Here is a 20761-nt window from a genome sequence, read left to right on the forward strand (position 1 = left end):
ACCAACTGTGGGCATTAATTTACTTCTGCGTGAGTTTATGATTTATTTTGCAAATACTTTTAACTAGAAGATATTTATTCTGTCTCTGTTTAGCTTAGTCTTGATTAGGCTAACAAAAATATGCATCCTGTAGAGCTGAAAACGGCGCCCTTTGTCCTATGTTAGCATGAAAAACAATAATATCCTGTTATTAATTAAATTTAGCATGAAAAACAATAATATCCTGTTAATTATTGATTAAATGAACAGAGCTTTTTATATGAAAACTCTTAATTAAAAACATAATCACACAGCAGTGGTACTGGTTAGTGAGCAAACACATGGCCTCTTTTTACCACAAGAGGGAGGTGTATGTTAAGGTTCTCTCTGTTTCCAAACTTTTACATCACATCTGTGAGGCTTAAACCTGACCTGACCAAAACATAAACTGTAGAACCAACTGATGTGGCCTTTCATTTACAACAGGAAGTTTCACTGCCCCACCGGGGACTTGCACCATAAACATTCAGGTCCTGGCTGTCCATGTTAATGTGTTTATGAAATTCATATCGATTTCTAAATATAACTACAGAGAGCTTTCAGGGAGTGCAATATCCTACCACAGATGGTCGATTTCTCTACAGTGTCGCTACACTGGATCACCACCAGGATGTAATTTTCAGTTTCTTACACCAATATCACCAAAACATTTAATCATTACTTTGAGTTATGCTGCCCGCAGACAAACATTTAGGCGGGTACGAATCCACAGTCTCTACAGCAGTGGCAATAAAATATCGACAGCGGAGTCATTTGAGATTCAACAGTCAGCACGATGTTGGGGAGATTTGTTTGAATGTCTCTGTGAGAAGTATTATTGTCAAAGCGGGCAATCAAAAAGACATAAGCATCTGTGAGGTAATTGCTGCTGTTCACATTGTTCAGGCAGGGGGGGGGGGGAAATGGGGGGGGGTTTCTTCAAGTCCGCAGCCCTGTCATCTCGTCTGTCGGGGGACTATCACATCTGCGCACGTGAGAAGGTGTCGCTCGTGCCCTTTAGCACTTCTCTCTTTGCTATTGACCCGTTCTTTAATTAAAGCATTAGGATAGGCAGGGTGAGCTCAGCCTGAAGGCTGCTGGAAGTGTGCGCTCCCCCTGCCCCCATTCTCCCCCCCTCATGGGAGACATCCTCCACCTCTGCTGCCTGATTTACAGCACCCACAGGCCTGTGGCACTTAACAATGGACCTCTTTAAGTGAGGTAGATGGGGAGGAGATCAGAGAGAGGGGGTGGAGGGGTGACACTCCATCTTCATACACAAAGTGCTGAAAATCTAGCCACCAGGTTATTTCTGAGACACATACATACATGGATGCACTGATCGTGGTAACGGTCGCGAGGCAGAAGAGTCGAAATGCCATCTTTGCTCTGTGTAGTTTACTCTGCCCGGGCGGGGAACGTGCAGTAAGACTGATATCCTTGTGGCTACAACCACACCGCCACCGTCAGACGGAACATGTTCCTCCAAACAGAAGTTTCCCTAACAAACAGTAAATCTGCTCTGACTGTGTGTGTACACTGTGTCTCTGTCAACACACGGGTGGTTCACAAAACAAGCGCTCCTCAGCAGAAGAGGTTCCGTCTCCTACAAATGTTTAGACGTCCACTGATCAAATACTTCACTGCCGCTCCTGTGAATGATTGAAACCCTCCCAACAATAGCTGCTGCTATCTCCTTCTCCCTGAGGTGTGGGAGAGCCTTTTCATCTCAGGCTTTGATTAATAAAGGAATCGCAGGTTGGATGGGAGCAGCCATGGTGGCCCCTCTCCACCCCCCCACCCTCCTCTCCGTGAACATCCATCATGCCTATGACAGCCCACCTCTCTGTGTTAATTAGCAGTGATATTTAAGCTGTCTGAGGTGTTCCATGACCATCAGCGCGCTGGTGCTGATAATCATTAAAATTTCAATTCATCTGCCCGGGGACTTTCTCATTTTGTCAAGTTCTAGAACATTCACTTGGAGACGGTGTTAGATCGAAACACAACATCTGCCGTCTGCTCGACATAAAAAACAGAAATGTGACACGTGGGCTACAGACGGAATATGAAACAAAATGATTTAGGTGTAAACATCCAGGCTAATGGAGCTCCCCCTACTGACTAACGTGCGTTTTAATGCTCACCCAACTGTGGCGCTGTAATTGTAAAAACATCACTTTGACTTATCACATCTGCTCAATTATTACACTAAAGGAAAGATTTTGACACAGATTTAAATTTATCGTCAAACCACAACCACAGGAGGCGTAAACCTGTTACTTATTAACGATGTGCAACTATGGTAATTCTCTTTAATACTGCTGTTATTTACAGATCAATTATGCATGGAACTCACTCCGGGTCCATCTCTGGACCTTGAGCGTTGTTGGTAAGAGCTGCGAAAATGACAGCAGGTAAAATGTAGTCATGCACAGCCATTTTACATGAGCTGCGTTTGGACAAAATGGCCTCCTGAACGTACATAAAGTCACAATCACGCAGCATTCGGCACAAGATTTTTTTTTTTTCCTGCAACTAAAGCCTAATAAACCTGGAGGTTGGAGAGGAAGTGTCAGCCAAACATCTGCCTCACACGGTGTCTCAGATGGGAGATGTTCTGTCACGTCATGTTCCAACCTGTACTGTACTCAGATGCCTGTCACTTTTTTCTAATTAGTGTAACTCATCAAGATTAATGAGCGTCTGTTTGTCATTCCCAAACCTCAGAATCTCCAGCACTGACTGGCGACTAGGGGAAAGAACGTTTTTTGGCCTACTTTTGTCTTTTGATTTATTAAAATCACGAATATCCATCCATCACAATGATCTCACAGGGAAGGTTCCATTTCTTTGTAACATAGTCTGTGTGGGATTAAGCACATTTTGAAATTATATTCAGGATTATCATCTTGGGTGAACTAGTTTCTTTTTTTCTTTTTTAAATCAAAGAAATTATCCAAGTCTAATATTATTATTTCATGTTAACGATACTAATGGTTATTGAAGTCCTAGTTGTTTTTGTTATTAATAATAGTGGGGACCACAGGATATTTTCTCTTTGATCCTCACAATTTTGGAATCCAGTCACAAGCTGGATTGGACAGTTTTACGGGCCAGATTCAGCCCTCGGGCCGCCAGTTGATTATCACTGATATAGTGCAATTAAAACTACAGAAGATAAGCCACTAGGAGCCTAGTGGCAAGATAATTCTACCAAAATATGTTATACATTACTTAGAACTCTTCTTCAATAATACATGATGTCAGTTTAATCCCATTTAGTGGAAAACAAAAGTTAAAAGACGTAGGACTGCATATTCCTGGACACTGACAGGAACAACAGGACATTTAGTGATGTTATGGCCTGCAGCCGGGCTCGTAACAGACAGTAGTATTAAAATGACATCATTTAATAAAGACCTCACACGGTCATACGTTCTGAAACCAGCAGAAATGTCTGCTCTTTAGTTCATAGTTTACAACCAGATATTCATGACCATTTGTCCCGAAGGTCGACTCCATATTTCAAAATGAGACTTTGCTTCGTAATTAGACGCACATACTTTTCTTACGCACAATCCATGGCAATGACACACCAGTGTGTGGAGCTAGAGGGGGCAGGGAAAATATGCAACTTTATCCAGTCAAGTAAATTTATAGCCTTCAACCTTAACTCAGGCCAGGACTTAATTTATTCATGTTCCCGTGCCTGTGTGTGTGTGTGTGTTTAAGGGGACGGGGGAGTGCACGTGTGGTTGCATGAATGAGGCTTCAGTCTGCCATCAACACCTTTGCTCGGGGTCCCCCTGCAAGCACGCATTTACAAAGATCAGGTTTAGTTGCGCAAGATCCTTTTGCTAAGATTTATTGGGGCGGAGAGAGAGAGTCGTCCACGTTGCCCTGGACTGGACGGACACCACGGCAGCCTGCCAAATGTATAAAAATCACTCTCTTTCAGAGGTGTGTTTAGCCTGGACAGATACATTAACATGCGTTGGCCTAATGCCGCGCTATTTATCTACAGCTTGTTGGAGCAAATGTGGACCGGGCTCCTTCGCCAAAGAGTCCAGCAGCTGCGATGTGGGTCCCTGAGTGTAGACACTCCCGTGGACTTCACCTATTCTGATTATTTACTTTGCTTTCGCTGATGGATCTCTTCAGAGACCACATATCATCGGTGATTGCATTTTAAAAAGGCATCGTGCCAACAGGAATCATTTGGTTGAGTATAAAACTGAACTGCTCTGTGATCTCTGCAGCAGCTGAGGAGACGACTCCCACTGTATCGGTTTATGTAGCTCAGGAGGATTCACTAGAATCAGCTGTTAAGCTAATACAGGCTCCGTCAGATACTTAATGTCGTTATTACAAACGACTGTCTGTTTTAGCCACACTGTTCTGTTGTTGAAGATCACGGACTGTTAACCAGAAAAGTATTTTGTCCAACGTAGGACAACAAATTGCCAACACAGCCTGGCTGTACCAAGCTGGTCCAAAAATGTTATTACATGTACTCTGCAACATGAACCACTTTAATGAAACTATTACACAATAAAAAGTAATAACATGATTTTTTTTTCTGACATCACATGCTAGTTAGCTTGCTAGTTCTATAGCTACCATATCCAAATCCAAGTACTTTTTTTTTCTTACTGTGACTACCAAGTCATACAACATATTACCATCAAAGTTTACTTACTTAAGTGTAGACAGTGGGGTATCCTAAAAATCGCAGCCATGCTTAATTACAATAATATTCTAAAAAAAACAGTCAAAAACAACCAAAGAATAATTATGTTTTCATGATTTCGTAAACGCTAGGCTACGCTAGCAACCAGAAAGATGACTTAATCCGCGTTACTGTCGTCTTTAAGCTTTGATGAGTGACATTGAGATGACACTTGAGTCGGTTATCTCAGTAGGATATCTAGATTCAAACTACCCTCAAAAACTCATGTAGTTGTTTCCGGATTATGGTGATTGTAAAGATCAAGATCTAAATGTTAGTTACACTGATTTATATCAGTCGGTGTAGCATTCTCCATTTGATGGATGGCCATGATGGATTGTTCCCAAACACTACAGGAGATCAGAGCGAGAGAGAGATCCATGAACTTTTCTGATTCCCAGGTTTATCTTTTATATCAATAACACGTCAAAGTACTAGATTGATGGGTACCAGGAACTTCTGAAACTATTGTACGTGTGACTCCGGCACTTAAAACAACTGACATTACCTGTTATCAAGGTGTAAAACCTTCGTAGAATCAAAGCTAAATTCCAGTGACACGTTTGCAGATGTTCCTGTTGAGAAACAACCAAAATAATGGTGTTGAGTAACAAGCGTGACTGCATACTTGGGGGTGTAGTTGGAGACGACCGTTTGAGCTCACATGAAGACGTCTGAGCTCTTATCCAAGTGGGTTCTTCAGTAAATCACAGTCTCGTCCACAGCAAAAAGGTCCAAATATGGCTCTCGTTTGTGTTTGATGCCCGCTGCACTCGGGACAACTTTACGATCTCTGCCACAACCTTTATGTTCAACAGACCAAAAACACACTCTGAAATAAACAGCCGTTTCTCTCCCCCGTATGACTTGGACAATATATAGACTCTCGGCAAGAAAAAGTCTGTGACCTCAGTGCAGTCCGTTTAGTCAAAAGAAGTCCTCCCTAACTGTGTAATTATGCCAGTCGGAAAAGGTTAGAATAACATTTCACAGACAGAAAAGCAAAGACAAATTACAGGCAAAAAATGTTCAGCCTGATCCTCGAGCGGAGACCTCATTAAAACTGTTAACTCCGCGCAGGAATATTTGTCTCCATCTCTTCTAACACACCGCCAACCTATTCATCATCCTCCCACAGTTCAGGAGGATCATCTTTCTCAGATGTTTAACCTGTTTTCTTTCTCTTACATGGCACACTGTCAAGGACGCGCTGTGTAACCCCAACTTTTTCACAAGTTCACAAAGAGGTCTTTCAAGGAATTATGCAATCCCCACCTGACAGGGCAGGCCTATAGGGCTTTCCATCGTCTCTTCATTTTCGGACGATTTTCCGCTCGAGCAGATGACCTCAAGTGTGATGTGAAAAAGTGAGGAGAGGGATTTGATATCCAAGGGAAACGGTGCGTGAATTCACCCGACGTTGATATACGGGGGCAGGGGCGGCCGTGCTATTTACCCTTAGAGATTTTCATGGGTCAAGGCTGTTACAAGGCCACATTCTCGCTCTTCTTGATCTTGTCAGGATAGACTGTCAGGCTGATGAAGAGATAGACCGCAGATAGATGGCAGTGTAGCACGAACACTGTTGCTGCTTTAGGCAGAACATTCTCCAATCATGGAAGCCTAGGTGTACGTAGGTATGTGAGTTTTTTCATCCCCTCCTCTCCCTCCGTTTCCCTCCATCTCTGTGGCACAGCTGCCTGAACCCCTTTAGTTTTAAGAGAATATATTGTGAAGTGTTCTTGGAAGGAAACCTGGCACTGTTTTCCCTCCACATCGCTCTATTTCTCCTTTGCTTGCACAAGAAGGTCTTTTCTCCTCCCGTGACGTAAGGACTATTATACTCCACTGCCACCTCCCTTCAGGGATAAGATTTTACGATTGCAACCTGACACCGTTTCTGTGTCCTATAAGCGACAGAGCTGTAACTCACTTCAAAGGCAGGAGGCATCAAATCACAGCACAGCCATAAATTCACCTGCCAAGCCTTGGCCAATGGGAGGCCAGCATTAAATCTCTGCTGTCACGCTGGCGGCCAATGGAAAGACGATGGCAGTAAATCTGTCAGGGTAGCGTCTGTTAACCGGTGTTGTGGTGTGGTTGGGGAATCCACTGGGAGGGAGGGGAGAAAGTGAGAAAGAGGAGATGACAGAGGGAGGAGGGAACAGGAGTGAGGGTTCAGAGGTATGCTGCAGAAATTGCTGTTCTTTACATTCTTTAGTCGCCGCCATAAAAAACATGAACTCATACTGTAGTAAAACATTGGAGGGCATGCCGAGGATTTTTTTTTCCGTGCAAAGCAAGACTAAACATGGACCTGAAAAATGGAGAAGCAGAGTGACGGCTGTAGTGGGAGTTGAAGAAGCCAAGCAGCTCCACTCATAAAGCTGCAGAGCTGCGTCTGATGTCTCCTCTCTACAGAGAAAATGAGTCACACCACTATATCTGCGCTGGTTTATATTTTTACAAACTGAAACAACAATATTGTCTGCAGTATTCCTGGCATTCTCTTAATCGCAAATATTTAATTACGTACAATAACTCATTGTTCGTAGGTTTTTGCAGGATTTCTTGCACAGTTGTAATGCTGATGCACCCACTCTGCATCAGTAGGTGGCAGTAATGTACCTAAAGTTCAGTTGCAAAGCACCAAAGAAGATGCACAGTTGACACTGAAGGGAATAACTTTGCTAACTGCATCAAATATTGTTATTCAATAAAACCCAGTGATCACAAAGTCTCTGATAACTAAGATTTTTTTTTATAATCACAGCTCACCACCAGCCAATCAAGTGCATGCAGTTCCAGTCCCTGCCATGCACCGAGTGCTATTACTGAAGTCATGATGTGAGTTCACGTCACCACTCCGTTGATTGTTAAACCTTTTTTCCACAACAACTAATACCTTTAGCTCACGTCTGAGCCGGCTGTCAATCAATGGCCACCAGCCATCCAGATGACAGAGCTGACCAACTGACGGCAGGCCACAGCTATGATGCTATGTAGCTGCAATATCTCTGTGCCAAAATCTTAACGTTACAAACCAAAATTAATAAAATTGAGTTCCATTACTGCCATCTAGTGCACATTTGTAATATTATCTATAACAGTAAAAATGTAAGGTTTTAGCCGTTCGCTCAGAAAACAGCTAACCTTATTGGCTTCAAATGTCAACAACAGAAAACAAGTCGCCTCCTGCTGTCATGACTCAGCAATACCAGCAGCAGCGACAGGCGCCTGGCGTCACACTGCCCTCAGGAATCCAGGCAGGAGGTTACTCTAGAGGGGTCGGCTAGGGTCCAGTTGAGCCCAAGCTCTAACCAGATGTGACCCACTTGTGCAGCTTCAGAAGTTGATGGAGTTTCCCCCGCGGCAACGCAGGAGAAACTCTGCAGCAACTTGGCCTGACAACTTTTGTTTTTCCATCTTACCGTAAAGAAACAGAATACGGCCCTGCTGTGTGCAGCCAGTACCAGCTCTGACCTGGGTATTTTCACATCCACTGTGCCCCCACTATTACTCTTCTAAAGTGTGCTTTCACTGAAGAGTAATGCACTGCACTCACAGAGGAACTACAGGGAAAACAGCAGAGGGAAAACACATCAGGTGGAATATTTCCTCGATTAACAATGCCCTCGGTGGTGCACTTTCATTATCCTATCAAAGTTGAACATTTTCATGCAATAAATCTTACAGATATCATAAAAAAAGAAAGAAAAAAAAAATGCTCCTGCGAAGGCAGTGCTATTCCAAGCCTCCCCTTAACAAAGCCCACTTTTTTTTTCGCCAACCTGTAACGACATCCAATAAACCAAACACATTTGTGGTGACATTTTTATCTTGCATCAACAGAAAAAAATTAAACATTAGCATCAGAATTTACAGTCATCTTATGTGATTACTATGAATTCTTTTCGCACCGTCAGAAACATAAACAGCGCGGTGAGTTATGGCAAAGACAGGCAGATATGCGCTGGTGGTGGAGGTGTTGTTTTTGGCTGCCTTTCCCTGGAGCCGCCGTGATTCTCCATTCTATGGGAATCCATAAACAGACCCAGAGAGGGCAACTGGGGCCATAAACCACATCAAGCTGTTGAGTCAAAGCAAGCAGGCCTGGGCCCATACCATCACCTCTCAGCATGCACACACACATGCACACACACACACACACACACCTCGTCATATGCGCCCGCAGCTGCCTGTATTGACCTACTTTTAAATGTTATGTTTACAAACTGTCTGAATATCTGCTTGTTTAGTTTAAATTAAATGAATACCATATTGAGCTGCAACACTTCCCCCTCAGACTGTAATCACAACATCATGTATTATATATACAGTAATGCAAAGATGAGTCAAACACCGAGGGAATCACAGCCGTTACACCTGATTTCAAACCTGTCACGTGGTCTGTGTCATGGTGCATTCATCTAATGAAGCCGCTCTCTGCCTTTCTTTCTTTTTCTTTTTTTCTTCTACTGCAGCTGATCACGACGCCTCTGGATTTAGAAGCACCAAGGTTAAGGGCGGGGGTGAGCAGGATTAGCCAAGGTTTCCAGAGCCTCGGAGGAGAGTGATTACTGAAAGTAATAAATCTACTAAATAAATAAATTTTAAAAAAGGAAAATTGCAGGAAACATGTTGAAATAAATGGCTTTTAGTTTTTAGACTTTGATTTTAAAACAAACAGCTGTCTACAAACATTAATATATATTTACTTGTTCTTGTGTGTAAAATGTCAGCGGGTTAAAGATTTAAACGTGTCCTATGGCGACATATGTCACATGCCATCTTACACCAGTAAAAATGAAAACTGTGTTTATAGCACCACCTGCAGAAAACTGAGAGGAACTACACACTCTGTCTCAGGAAACGGTTGGGGGAGAATTATTGCACACTTTTGGTCTAAATGTAATGCTAGAGCAATGAAGGTGAAGCAATGTTTTAATTTGAACACATGGGCTCGTTCCACCGGACGTGGATGGCAGCCTTCGCCCTGATCAGACGCTGTAATGGCTCTAACTGCACCGTGTTGACAGTAGTGGAGCCAACAAAGTGTCGGTGTTTTTCCTCAGCATTGTTTCTCTTCAGAGCGTAAAGTCATTGGATGTGTACTAAGGCCCATTGACCACGACATAAGGACTCTCTAAGCTCACTGATGATCATAATTTATTGACTCTAATTCTCTCACACACACACACACACGAGCAGGAGACGCTCTCAGCACGGGCATTGATCAATTACAGAGTTCACGCTCACACATCTCTGACAATTTTACTGCATGTTCTGTGCAGCCTATCACGGCCCGCCGTTTCAAAGCGTTAGACCCATTCCTGTATAATTAATATAAATCACCGTGCTGGTTTTTATGACAGGGCAAGTGTAATTAGCCAATGAAAGAAAGTCACCGATCTGCCGATGCTGCTGCGAGGCCATCCAGATGAAGATGTGTGCGTGTGAACAGGCACCTTGGGTGAAATCAGTTTGAACCCTCCCTCTTCCCCGCGGTGCTCTTACTGGATCTAATCTAATCACATTTACTGACGCCGACTCCTGAAAAAGCCTTCGTCCTCTCTAACCTTCATCTTTCCCTCTGACTCTGTGACTGGAGCTGCCTTCATCACACCAGAGAACTAGTGCAGTAGTCAAGTCCATTTATAGTGATTACCTTCCCCTTTTCTTATTGCTCTTCCTCCAGTAAAACTCCCAGCTAGTGGCACTGACATGGCCTCCCTTCATACACTCCCTGCTGGCAGAAAAACACAAACTCAACGACTTAATCAAACCGGAGCACAGCCAAGGGCTGCACCAGGCAGAACGCTGCTAACACTTTTAATTTCCCTGCTCAGTCTATATAAATATATATGTAGATTAAGACAAAAACATACACACACACACACATATATATATATCTATATATATATACACACACACACACATACACACTAGTGGCTCCCTCTGTATATGTTGATTAGGAAAATCCATACACCTTCACAGCCAGATAAAAAAAAAAACTCTCCTGATACACGCCCAACATTTTTTAAAGAGTAGGTAAATATACCTGTTGTCCACATGTCAACGATACCTTTCATTTCTAAACCAGGCCAAGCATCTGCAAGGCCATTTCTGAAATTCAAACGTCTGCCACTGCTTTTCCCACAAGATGTAACACATTGTTTCAGTAGAAAAGACGTAAATTTCCCACAGGATAAAAAAAAAAAAAAAAATCTCCTCACACTGACATCCTTGCTGACGTAATACGATCCTGTCTACAAATGCCTGCAGGGCGCAGACATGGCTGACGTAATACGATCCTGTCTACAAACGCCTGCAGGGCGCAGACATGACAACAACTTCACAGCGCTCACTCTTTGAAGTCCAAGCCAAAGAATTTATTCAGGAGAAGGAAACTAAAGCATTTGGCTAACTTGGACGGTATAGAAATGAGCTAAAACTCTAGCTTCAACAGTGGATTGTAGCCAACAAACATGTCACGATCTGAGAAATGACGAGGAAGTTGAAGACATGAGCTGTAACAAGACCCACTGCTGCTACTGAATGTGGTTCAGATTAGGTATGGTTGGAAGTGTCGTCACAAATCACTGCCATCAGAACCACTTCCCAAAGGATCCTCTGAGAACACATGGAGATTCCTCAGTAGAAAATACAACAACGTTCATTTGTACCTACATACATGTTTTGGTGCTTCTTCTCACCTACAATCAGAACGTGTGACATTTGTGTGCGAAAATCGATTGTGAAAGCCCACAATTCATGACTCACACAGCAGAGAACGAATGAAGTTTGACTCCATAAAACTAGTGACAGCACACTGTATGGTACGAGTTCCGGATCAACACTATGAATGATTCCTGTCCATACAAACTGCATTTTTCCTAACCTGCAATGCATTGAAAACACCACCAGATGGAGCCCTTGTGTTGTATGATATTTTTTCCCAGCTCCTACTTGGAGCTAAGAGCACGGCAGCTCTAAATAAAGTGCAGGGAGTAAAACCAGAATGCAAAAACAATACCAGCGTCAGAGAAAATGTGTAATAGCGGAAAACAGCCAGTAGGTGTCAGAAATGGAACTAAGAAAATGAAGAGCTCCCAAAGGTGGTTCCACAAAAACGTCTCAGCAGCTGAACTGTTATAAGAGGGGCCACTGCGCCACCTGCAGCGCAGGGAGCAAAGTTTACACAAGCAGAACAACAAAAGAAAGTGTTGTAAACAACAGACGGTGCAGAAACTCTCAAAAATGACACGACGTTCTCTGCCCGACACATCACAGCTGGTCACATGACCGTGTCAGAAAACATTTATTAACAGTTTCTGATGATTAAAGGATCCACAGACCAAATAGAAAAGGCATAAAGAACATGTGATCAGTGGTGTGACTACAGTACTGATTGTACACTTCTGAAGCACAATATACACGAACAGTACAGAGACAGAGACACATTACTGGATACAGCAAACCAAAGATGGAGGCATGGTGTCGTTATCAACTGGGAGATAATTCTTCACAAAGTTACAAGGAATGTTAACGTGTTTTCAGTTTTGCCAAGCTAACTATTGTGGTATTTAACAGACAGGTCATGTGGTTACCAAAGGAGTGTAACACAACAGGCCCGCGCCTGGATATTGGAATGAACACCAGATGGTTAATCAAGTAGATCACAGAGACATAGAAGTAGAAACAGAAGCAAGAAATTGTAAAATTAATTCATCAAACAAGTCCTGGGAGAATGACCGGAGGTTCCAGTGGTACTCCACACAGCTTTAAGATTGGGAAAGTGGAAAAAGGAGGTGGGGAAAAAAAATCAGTGCCATTAAGAGTGGGCTGAAGAGGGGTTCACTGGTGGCGAGTGACTCTATCGTAGAAGTGACCACTTGATCTGTTCTTTGGCCGACTGCAGAACCTGTGGAGCAGAAATCTGTTGGTTCCAGCAGATCACTCACACACAAAACAAGAGTCTTCTTGTCACTTAGGGTTAAATCAAAGAACGGCGGAAAAAAAAAGTTGCTTATACTTTAAAAATTTAACAAAGAAGGATGAGCTGACACTAAAACTGAAGAGAAGTTCGTTAGACCTAATTAATCATCTTAATTCGTTGAATGAAAGCTGAATCACAACCATAAAGCATGCCGATGAGGGGCTGTCATTAATCACCACTAGAGGGAGGATGGCAGTAGCCAGTCCTATGCCTCTTAAATGACTAACATTAATCACTCTCTCTCTCTCTCTCTCTCTCTCCTACAGTTTCACGCTCACACACACACACAAACGGAGCACTCGGTGAGAAGATAAGTTCACAAAAATCACCAACTAATTCATCAGAAAAAAAAGAAAGAAAACACGTTTACTGTCATGCACTGACAAAGGAAAGGTGGAGGAGAATTTCAAAATAGAAATGGCCGATCATCACGTCACATTTATTCATAGGAGATATTTTACACCTAGCTATTAACACAGAACGGAAGAAGGAGCATTTTCTCACCTGTGTGACTGTCTGCTCTGTCAATGGCACATCATCACCCTATAAAGAAAAAAGTTAGGACACATTACTTGACAGCACACACCAACATCCACCTAACTGAATGACTCTGGGAGGACGGGAACTTACTCTAAGAGCCACCCGATGCACAACTTGTTGAGGGTCACTTTCCAGAATTACTCTGCAGGGGGCAGCAAAGAGTCAAATTGTGTCTGGGATTCCAGAAGGAAAAGACAAAACCAGTTGTTTTTATTTTGAATTTAAAAAAGTACTTACCCCCCATCTACAATCTCATCCACAGCCAAGAAGAGCCCCTCCATGTTCTCCAACAAAGCCCTCCTCTCCACATTTTTCCTACAACATAAGAGAAAAATATATTACAAACATGACACAAGGAACGGTCTTGAAATAAAAAAAATAGATTAAAAAATGTACTGTGATGTACATTTCTTAATAATAACAATATTACAATGAGTGAAATGTGAGAATGTTAAATAATGAACACTTTAAAATGAGAAAAATGTAATCAAACAACATTTGGTTTTGCTTGAATAACATGGCAAAACCACATAAAATGAGGCATTAATTATTGAAAATAAATACATGTCAAAAGATGATACAAAATATATATATTTTTTTTAATAATGCAGAATGAAAGAGGCATTAATTATTGAAAATAAATACACGTCAAAAGATGATACAAAATATAATTTCTTTTTTTTTTAATAATGCAGAATGAAATGTGGACAATTTAATTAAAACAGCAGGTGGCGTTGTCATTGGAAGACAAACTTGAAAACAGTAAACAAAATCAGTGAACTAGACTGTCCTCTTCATGCATGAAGTTCACTGTTAGTGTACTAACATTACCAGACTTTAAATGCAAATACAACTTTCATCAAATACAATAAAACTGTATTGAATCCTACCGTAGCATCTGACTGAGGGAATCAAAAAGGCAGTTCAGAACAGCCATGAGCATAAGCTGTGGAAAACAAAACAGTATGAGATTCATGTCTTTCTCAATGAGTCCACATTTCAGTTTCATCATCATCATGTGAAACACTGCTTCAGAGACAGGGCTGCATAATATATTAAAAAACATTCTTAGTGTTTAAGTTTAAAGTTCAACAACATTTAACTATTTCTACAACATTATGCACCAGTTTTACTGACAGTTCACTGTAGCCCTAAATGTCATAAACAAAGTAAACAAACAAAAGGGATGTCAGACAACATAATACATTTAAAGAAATAAACTGTATACTCAAATTCGGCTAAGTACATTGCGCACAAAGCAAACAAACTGTCAATTTATAACAACTACAAGGTGTTTTCAAGTTTGACCAAAAACAGAAACAAAAATCCAGATATTAAACTCACCTCATTTTCATGAGAGCTTCCAATGACATAGAAAAAAAGGTCTATGTTGCTCTTGTAGACAACAGTGAGGCCTTCAAGTAAAGCAATCTCACCTGAACACACAAGAAAAAATACCACACTGTGATATTAGACAGTTAGGTCTTTTTTTTAAGTCATTGTCTGTAACAGTACTCACTGTCAGTCCGGTGTGTTTTAGTGAATATGTTCTTCTCAAATGCCTTTTGCTCCTTCACGGTCGGGTATGTGTCATCATAATACTGTTGATTAAGTAAAAGTGACAATGTTAAACAATGACTGACTTAAAACATGTACCTAAAATAGAGCAAATACATATAAAAAGACTAATTGTTTTGTTAAAAAAATCTTTTTAGAAGATCAAGAGGACAAAACCACATATATAGTGCACAAGTAGCAGAAATACACGTTACATACAAGCAAATACGTGCAAAAATAACAGTGGCAGTATAATTAGAAAACAGATCATAATACAGACATTTATTTAAATGTATGCATTTATAGTTACTTGTTGGTATGTGACATTTTGTATGTAAGCTTTTTTGGCTAACTAAATAATTACTTTGCTATCTGCATCCTAGCTTGATCAACAGTAATACAAATAATAATAATGCATAATAATACTTTCTACCTCTTCTATTGAAGACATTTGCAACTAATTATTGGACCCATTTTTGTTTTGTTTAATAAGACATTTGCAACTAATTATTGGACCCTTTTTATTTGCAACTTGTTTTGTTTAATTTTTTATGTTAACTGACTTTTGGTATGAAACCCTAAGCTCGTGTCCTTATACGAGTTATATTTCATAACATTTTTCTAAATGCATTGTGTTAAAAATGTATTTTAATGTCAATGCTTGGTATAAAACAATGAGTTAATTTATTAAGTAGCAATAGTGACATCGATTATTTAAATAAAGAAAAAACTATGCAGTATTAAATCATTTGCCTACCTTGGCATAAAGCCTGTCTCCATCGTTGTCCAGGATCAGAACTGCTTTGACGGTGTATAAGGATGGTTCCTAACGATACAAAAACACGATTTAATCGAGCGTATGTTGTGACAATCAAACTACAACCAAACACGCAGTGCGGTGAACGACACGTTCGTGGAGGATGAATTAAAACACACTACATCCAACTGTCTTTGAAATAAACAATTCGTATGTCCAATTATTTCTTTGAAGGAAAGTTTCATGACACCTCCACATCACCAACGTTTGCGGAGCTAACTTCACTCAGGCTAAAGGCTAACCGGTTAGCCAACAAATATAAATAAACTAGACGCCATAGAAACAACATTTCGACAAAACGCATAAAACAGCCATTTGCCAGCAAATGGAAAATATCTGTTAAAATAAAGCTGCGTTTGGTAACGTTTATAAACAATACCATTACCAATATGGGAGAATCCATCTTGTTACTGATAGCAGTTTTAGCAGTAAGGCTACCCGTAGCCTACGTAACACGTACGGCAAATGAGGCTCTTTTCGATTGGCTGATTTTGGTAATTTCGTCATCGGTATTTAGTTGGGAAGCGGAAATCGGGTTGCGTACACGGTGGCAAATTCAATAATATAATGATTTAAAACCAACGTGAAGATTGTGAAAAGCCTAAATTCCCTAAATTTATAAAATTAATATTAATATTTTTTATTTTATATTTTCGTTATGTCAGAACCACTCAAAGGATTGCATTTGAGTAATTTTCTCTTTATTTAATCCCTTAATGACTCGATATAATAGATAGATATAATACTCTCCTGGCATGGACTGTGGCTGAATCCGGTAACTCCACTGACTCTGGTCAGGATTATTATTATTGTTATTATTACTACTCCTACTACTACTACTACTACTAATATACTATATAATAATAATAATAATAATAAATAATAGTAAATAATAATGATAATAATAATTACTATTATTATTATATATATTATATAATTTAGTATTAGAAGCGCATTTGTTTATACTAAGAGTTAAAAAATAATGAGAGGAAAATATAATATTTTCCTAATTTGACTACATGCATCCACAGAGAATTGCATTTAACCAGCAAAATACAAGTAGTTCAAGGAACAATAGTCATTGAGTCATTGAATTTCCACCGCTGCAACAACTCCAACCTAATTTTGAAACAGTTGCCCAAAGGGACGCAGGGATTTGTTTCCCTCTGTTACGGTAAAAAATAATTTTTGAGGTTTTCCTATCCCAAACAAGTCTCTAAGAATAAAGCCGGTTGCACACAGCTGCTCAAGTCAGATTTGTGGATGATGATTTTGGCAAGGGCATATGAGTAAACATGAATTAAATTCTTTGACTCTGCTGCTGTTAGACTATCATAATAAGTAATTGTGAATATGAAGTAGTTAAGTAGCACGGTTGTTTTCTGTCATGTACAAGCTGTTCTGGGTTTCTGAACTCATCAACGTCTTTTTTCAGGATCCTCCTACAGCTAACCAACTCCAATTATCTTAGTTCCCACTTCTGGGAAGCATTTGGAAACCCGCGCTGATGGGGATTTCCCTTTTTCCTCCCATCTACAAATGACATCACAACACTTGGACCTTACTGTAAGATACAACATTTAGTTCTTTGACTTTAGTTAATGGTGCCATAAAGGTCACTGCAAACGCTGTAAAATTACTATTGAACATTGAACTATTGTCAGAAATTCAGAGCTTTCACCTTGGAAGTTATTGCAGCCTGTCACTGTGGGACATAATGTGGATTACCAGATCATACAGGTGATCGAGAGGAACGATGGTTATGAAATAAACATGTAATAATAACACAAATATAAACAGAACGCAAAGAGCCTGACTTTGCAGAATTTTAAAAACAATGGTTTATAGATGTAACCAAAATATTTGTAAATAAAATATGAAGCAAAATTTGATGCACATATGTGTTCTGATAAAACTGTGTTCTATATTTTTACTTCGACCTTTATTGTTGTTGTTTTTTTACATATGGAATTTTAAATAAAGCTGCTGGAAAATTGACATGGATCATCTTTTCAAGTTGCCACCAAAGATTCATACGACAACAAAGAGAAATGACAAAAATACGTGGAGAGAACAAAGTGCTGTGAGAGTACGGGCTCCTCGGCTAAGAGCAGCAACCACAGCAGTTAAAGGTTCCCTTCCTCAGAACCAAGCGATCCTTTTATCAGCGTTTAGCAGAACTTCCGCCAACCAACATCCTCCTTCCCTCTCTGTGTCTGAGTTACATTCACGCATGGGCCTAATCTATATAATAACAATTGTGTCTGTAAACAAACACTAAAACAGTAAATAATAATAATAATAATAATATAACAGATCAGCTGTGAAATTATGGAATTATTCTAAAATTAATATGGATGTATTGTAATGTTTTTTTTTAAAAAAAAGTAAAATGTAAAATGTAAAAAAAAATTCTGCTATTGCAAAATATCTTTATCTGTTTATCTTATGACGATCACAACCACTATTGAGACACTCAGAAGAATGATGCTGCGTTTTCAGGTTCCTCATTTGTTACATTTCAAGTCAGAATGTGTGACTGTCATTATGGATGGTTTAAACAGATTCAGTGGAAAAGTCTCTGAATCAAAAACCACGCTGTCAACTGTCACCATAAGATGAAAAAAACGTTGTTGTTTTTTTTGCACAATTTAAAATGTGCACTTTTGATACACGTAAGGTAATAGTGCAAAAGTTCCAAATCAGAGAAATATAAATCTCCACAGAGGCTCTGCATCTCAATTATATCAAAGGGAAGATAATGAAAATACATTGTGATCTAAAACTAAGCTCTGAAGGACAAGAGGAATAAAAAACGTCTTCTATGTTTTTAGGTTTGCCTAAGGTATTTATGACGGCTCTAAACATTAAGTGACTCGTTACATTATCCATAAAACTTTAAAATACAGCAATAAATGGTCATAATGACCTACATAAACATATGTCCAGCTTTATTACAGCTCAAGATCTCAGCTTGTTAATGACAATTCAAAAAAAAAAAAACAACCCAACAGCGCTGTCTATATTTTCTTTCCTTTCCCAGAAACAAGCTTCAGAATATCCCCTTTAAGATACCACAACCCAATGCACACACAAACACACACACACGCACACACACACACTTTGTTTGGTTGTGAGGTAGTTTTTCCACTTACAACTGATACAGCTTTCGGGATGTTAAGACAAAACCATAGATGCCACATGTCTTCCATTTTTTTAATGAACCAATAAAATGTCATGGAAATACCTGTAACCAAACAAAGGGCGGGAATGGAAACCAATGGATCAGACAGGCTGTAGGTTCATTGTTAGCCATCGCTAAACAAGAGTCGATGTTAGCGCCTTCCCAGCAAACATGTGGGGTCTATATTTGAAGAGGGGGCGTCATTTGTGGTATGGAGGTGCAGGGAAAGAAGAGATGTCAACGGCTAATTGAAGCAAACAAACACAAACAGGGAGCGTGGGCGTCGACCTGGGAACTGTGTCCAGAATCAAAACCACTGTGGTCACAGTAATAACAGGGTGCTCTTTGGCATGTTGTGGCAGTGGTTGAGTCAGGGGCTGGGTGCTAGGAACTGGGGTTGGGAAGTCCCTTCTTTGATTCCTGGTACACATTCACCTTTCTTGACTCTGTCAGCCACCTACTCTCCCAGTCTGCAACAATGACACAGACAACATTATGATTTACTGCTCTGTGGGATGCTATCTTAGATTGGGTCAGACACATTTCTCCTCATGTTCCCATGGGTTTCTTGAACACACAGTCTTGTTTTTAAAAATTCTTGATATGTAGATAAACTCGAAGACATTTGATCATTAACCGCTTTGTTTCAGTTGTCTTCACAAAACTGACCACGTTTGTTAGTTGACCTTTATAGTCATGAGGACTGCAAGGAAAGAGTTGATAGAGAACATTTTGCAACATTTGCTCAGTGCTCTTTACTTCTAAGTAAGACAGTGTTTGCAGCCTCTTCAAATATTCTCACACATTTGTCATCTCTGCAACTGTTGACCACACACTTTACATACGAGAAGAGGAGCCACAGTCAACTGAACAAAACTGTTTCTCTTTCCTTTCCATTTACTCTTAGGAACTATGTTTAAGAGGCATTTTTCATCTTTCAATAAACAATTTAAAACAAATAACATTGTTAGATACTGTGGTTCAGTCAATTAGTCAAATCACCTTTCAAAAAATGTAAACCAGTGGTGATTAATTGGAGGGGCGTGGTCCCAATGCAGACCCTGATGTAACCCTATCAGGACCTGATTCTGTAACTGATCAAATACTGTGTTTAGCTGAGTTCTATGGAGATCCATTCCATTGTCTCTACGGCAAGAGCGGCCCTTAAACAGAGCTGTGTTGAATTTATGTAGAAGCCTAAAAACCACTAACTGTTTGAAATAAAATAAAATAAAAATTTGCAAATTGTTATGGATATCAAAATAATTGAAAACAACATTTCCCCCCAGCTCTTCACCGCAGGAAACTTTCACTGTCATTTTAATTAAATATACCTGCTGTGATCCATGGACAATGGAAGGACAATTGAGCTGGGTTTTATATTTAAATATGTTCTCATATGTTTCAATACTTTTGGAACATTTACTACATTAAGTTCCGGTCGCCATTGTCTAATATTTTAGTTCAACTAAACGTCGTCTGTTTTCCTTCTGTCGATAAACAGTGTTGTATTTAATGTACACGACTCATGATGCTGTTGTTACAGATCTGTTTATTTTTTCTATATTAATCCATAAACCATTAATAAATTAATGTATTATGATAAATAACACATATTGTCTGTGTAGCTACATGTACAGCCTGTGTTATATCAGTAAGAGCTGTTGCACAATAGGGCAGTCCTACATAACCCAGAGTCGTTGTGAGTTCTCTGTTCAGTGTTTCAGATCAGGGCGATGAGAGGATTTTTTTGTCAAGGATTTTAATGGTCACTTGCTATGTAAGACACGCTCCCCTCCATTCTCCCCCTGCTCCTCTCTCTCCCTTGGTGGTTGCTCTGCCAGATAGAGGAACAATGTAGTCTTTCTTACCTGTCGCAGGGTGTACATTCCATCTCGAATAAACTAAGTCTCA

The 20761-nt window shown here is 40.1% G+C and overlaps 1 protein-coding gene across 1 annotated transcript; it reads right to left on the reverse strand.

The window, feature by feature from the left end:
• Positions 1 to 12021: 12021 nt before the first annotated feature.
• On the reverse strand, positions 12022 to 16206 carry copz1 (COPI coat complex subunit zeta 1). Its single transcript, XM_008318914.2, has 9 exons — positions 16049 to 16206; positions 15604 to 15672; positions 14809 to 14890; positions 14634 to 14725; positions 14180 to 14235; positions 13527 to 13604; positions 13380 to 13431; positions 13254 to 13292; positions 12022 to 12674 (listed from the first exon to the last, which is right to left on the reverse strand). The coding sequence occupies exons 1-9, from the start codon at positions 16064 to 16066 to the stop codon at positions 12627 to 12629; spliced, it is 534 nt and encodes a 177-aa protein (XP_008317136.1). The 5' UTR covers positions 16067 to 16206; the 3' UTR covers positions 12022 to 12626.
• Between the last annotated feature and the right edge of the window lie 4555 nt (positions 16207 to 20761).

This window comes from Cynoglossus semilaevis, chromosome 10 (genome assembly GCF_000523025.1).
Source record: "Cynoglossus semilaevis isolate Cse_v1.0 chromosome 10, Cse_v1.0, whole genome shotgun sequence".
Classification (NCBI taxonomy): Eukaryota; Metazoa; Chordata; class Actinopteri; order Pleuronectiformes; family Cynoglossidae; genus Cynoglossus; species Cynoglossus semilaevis.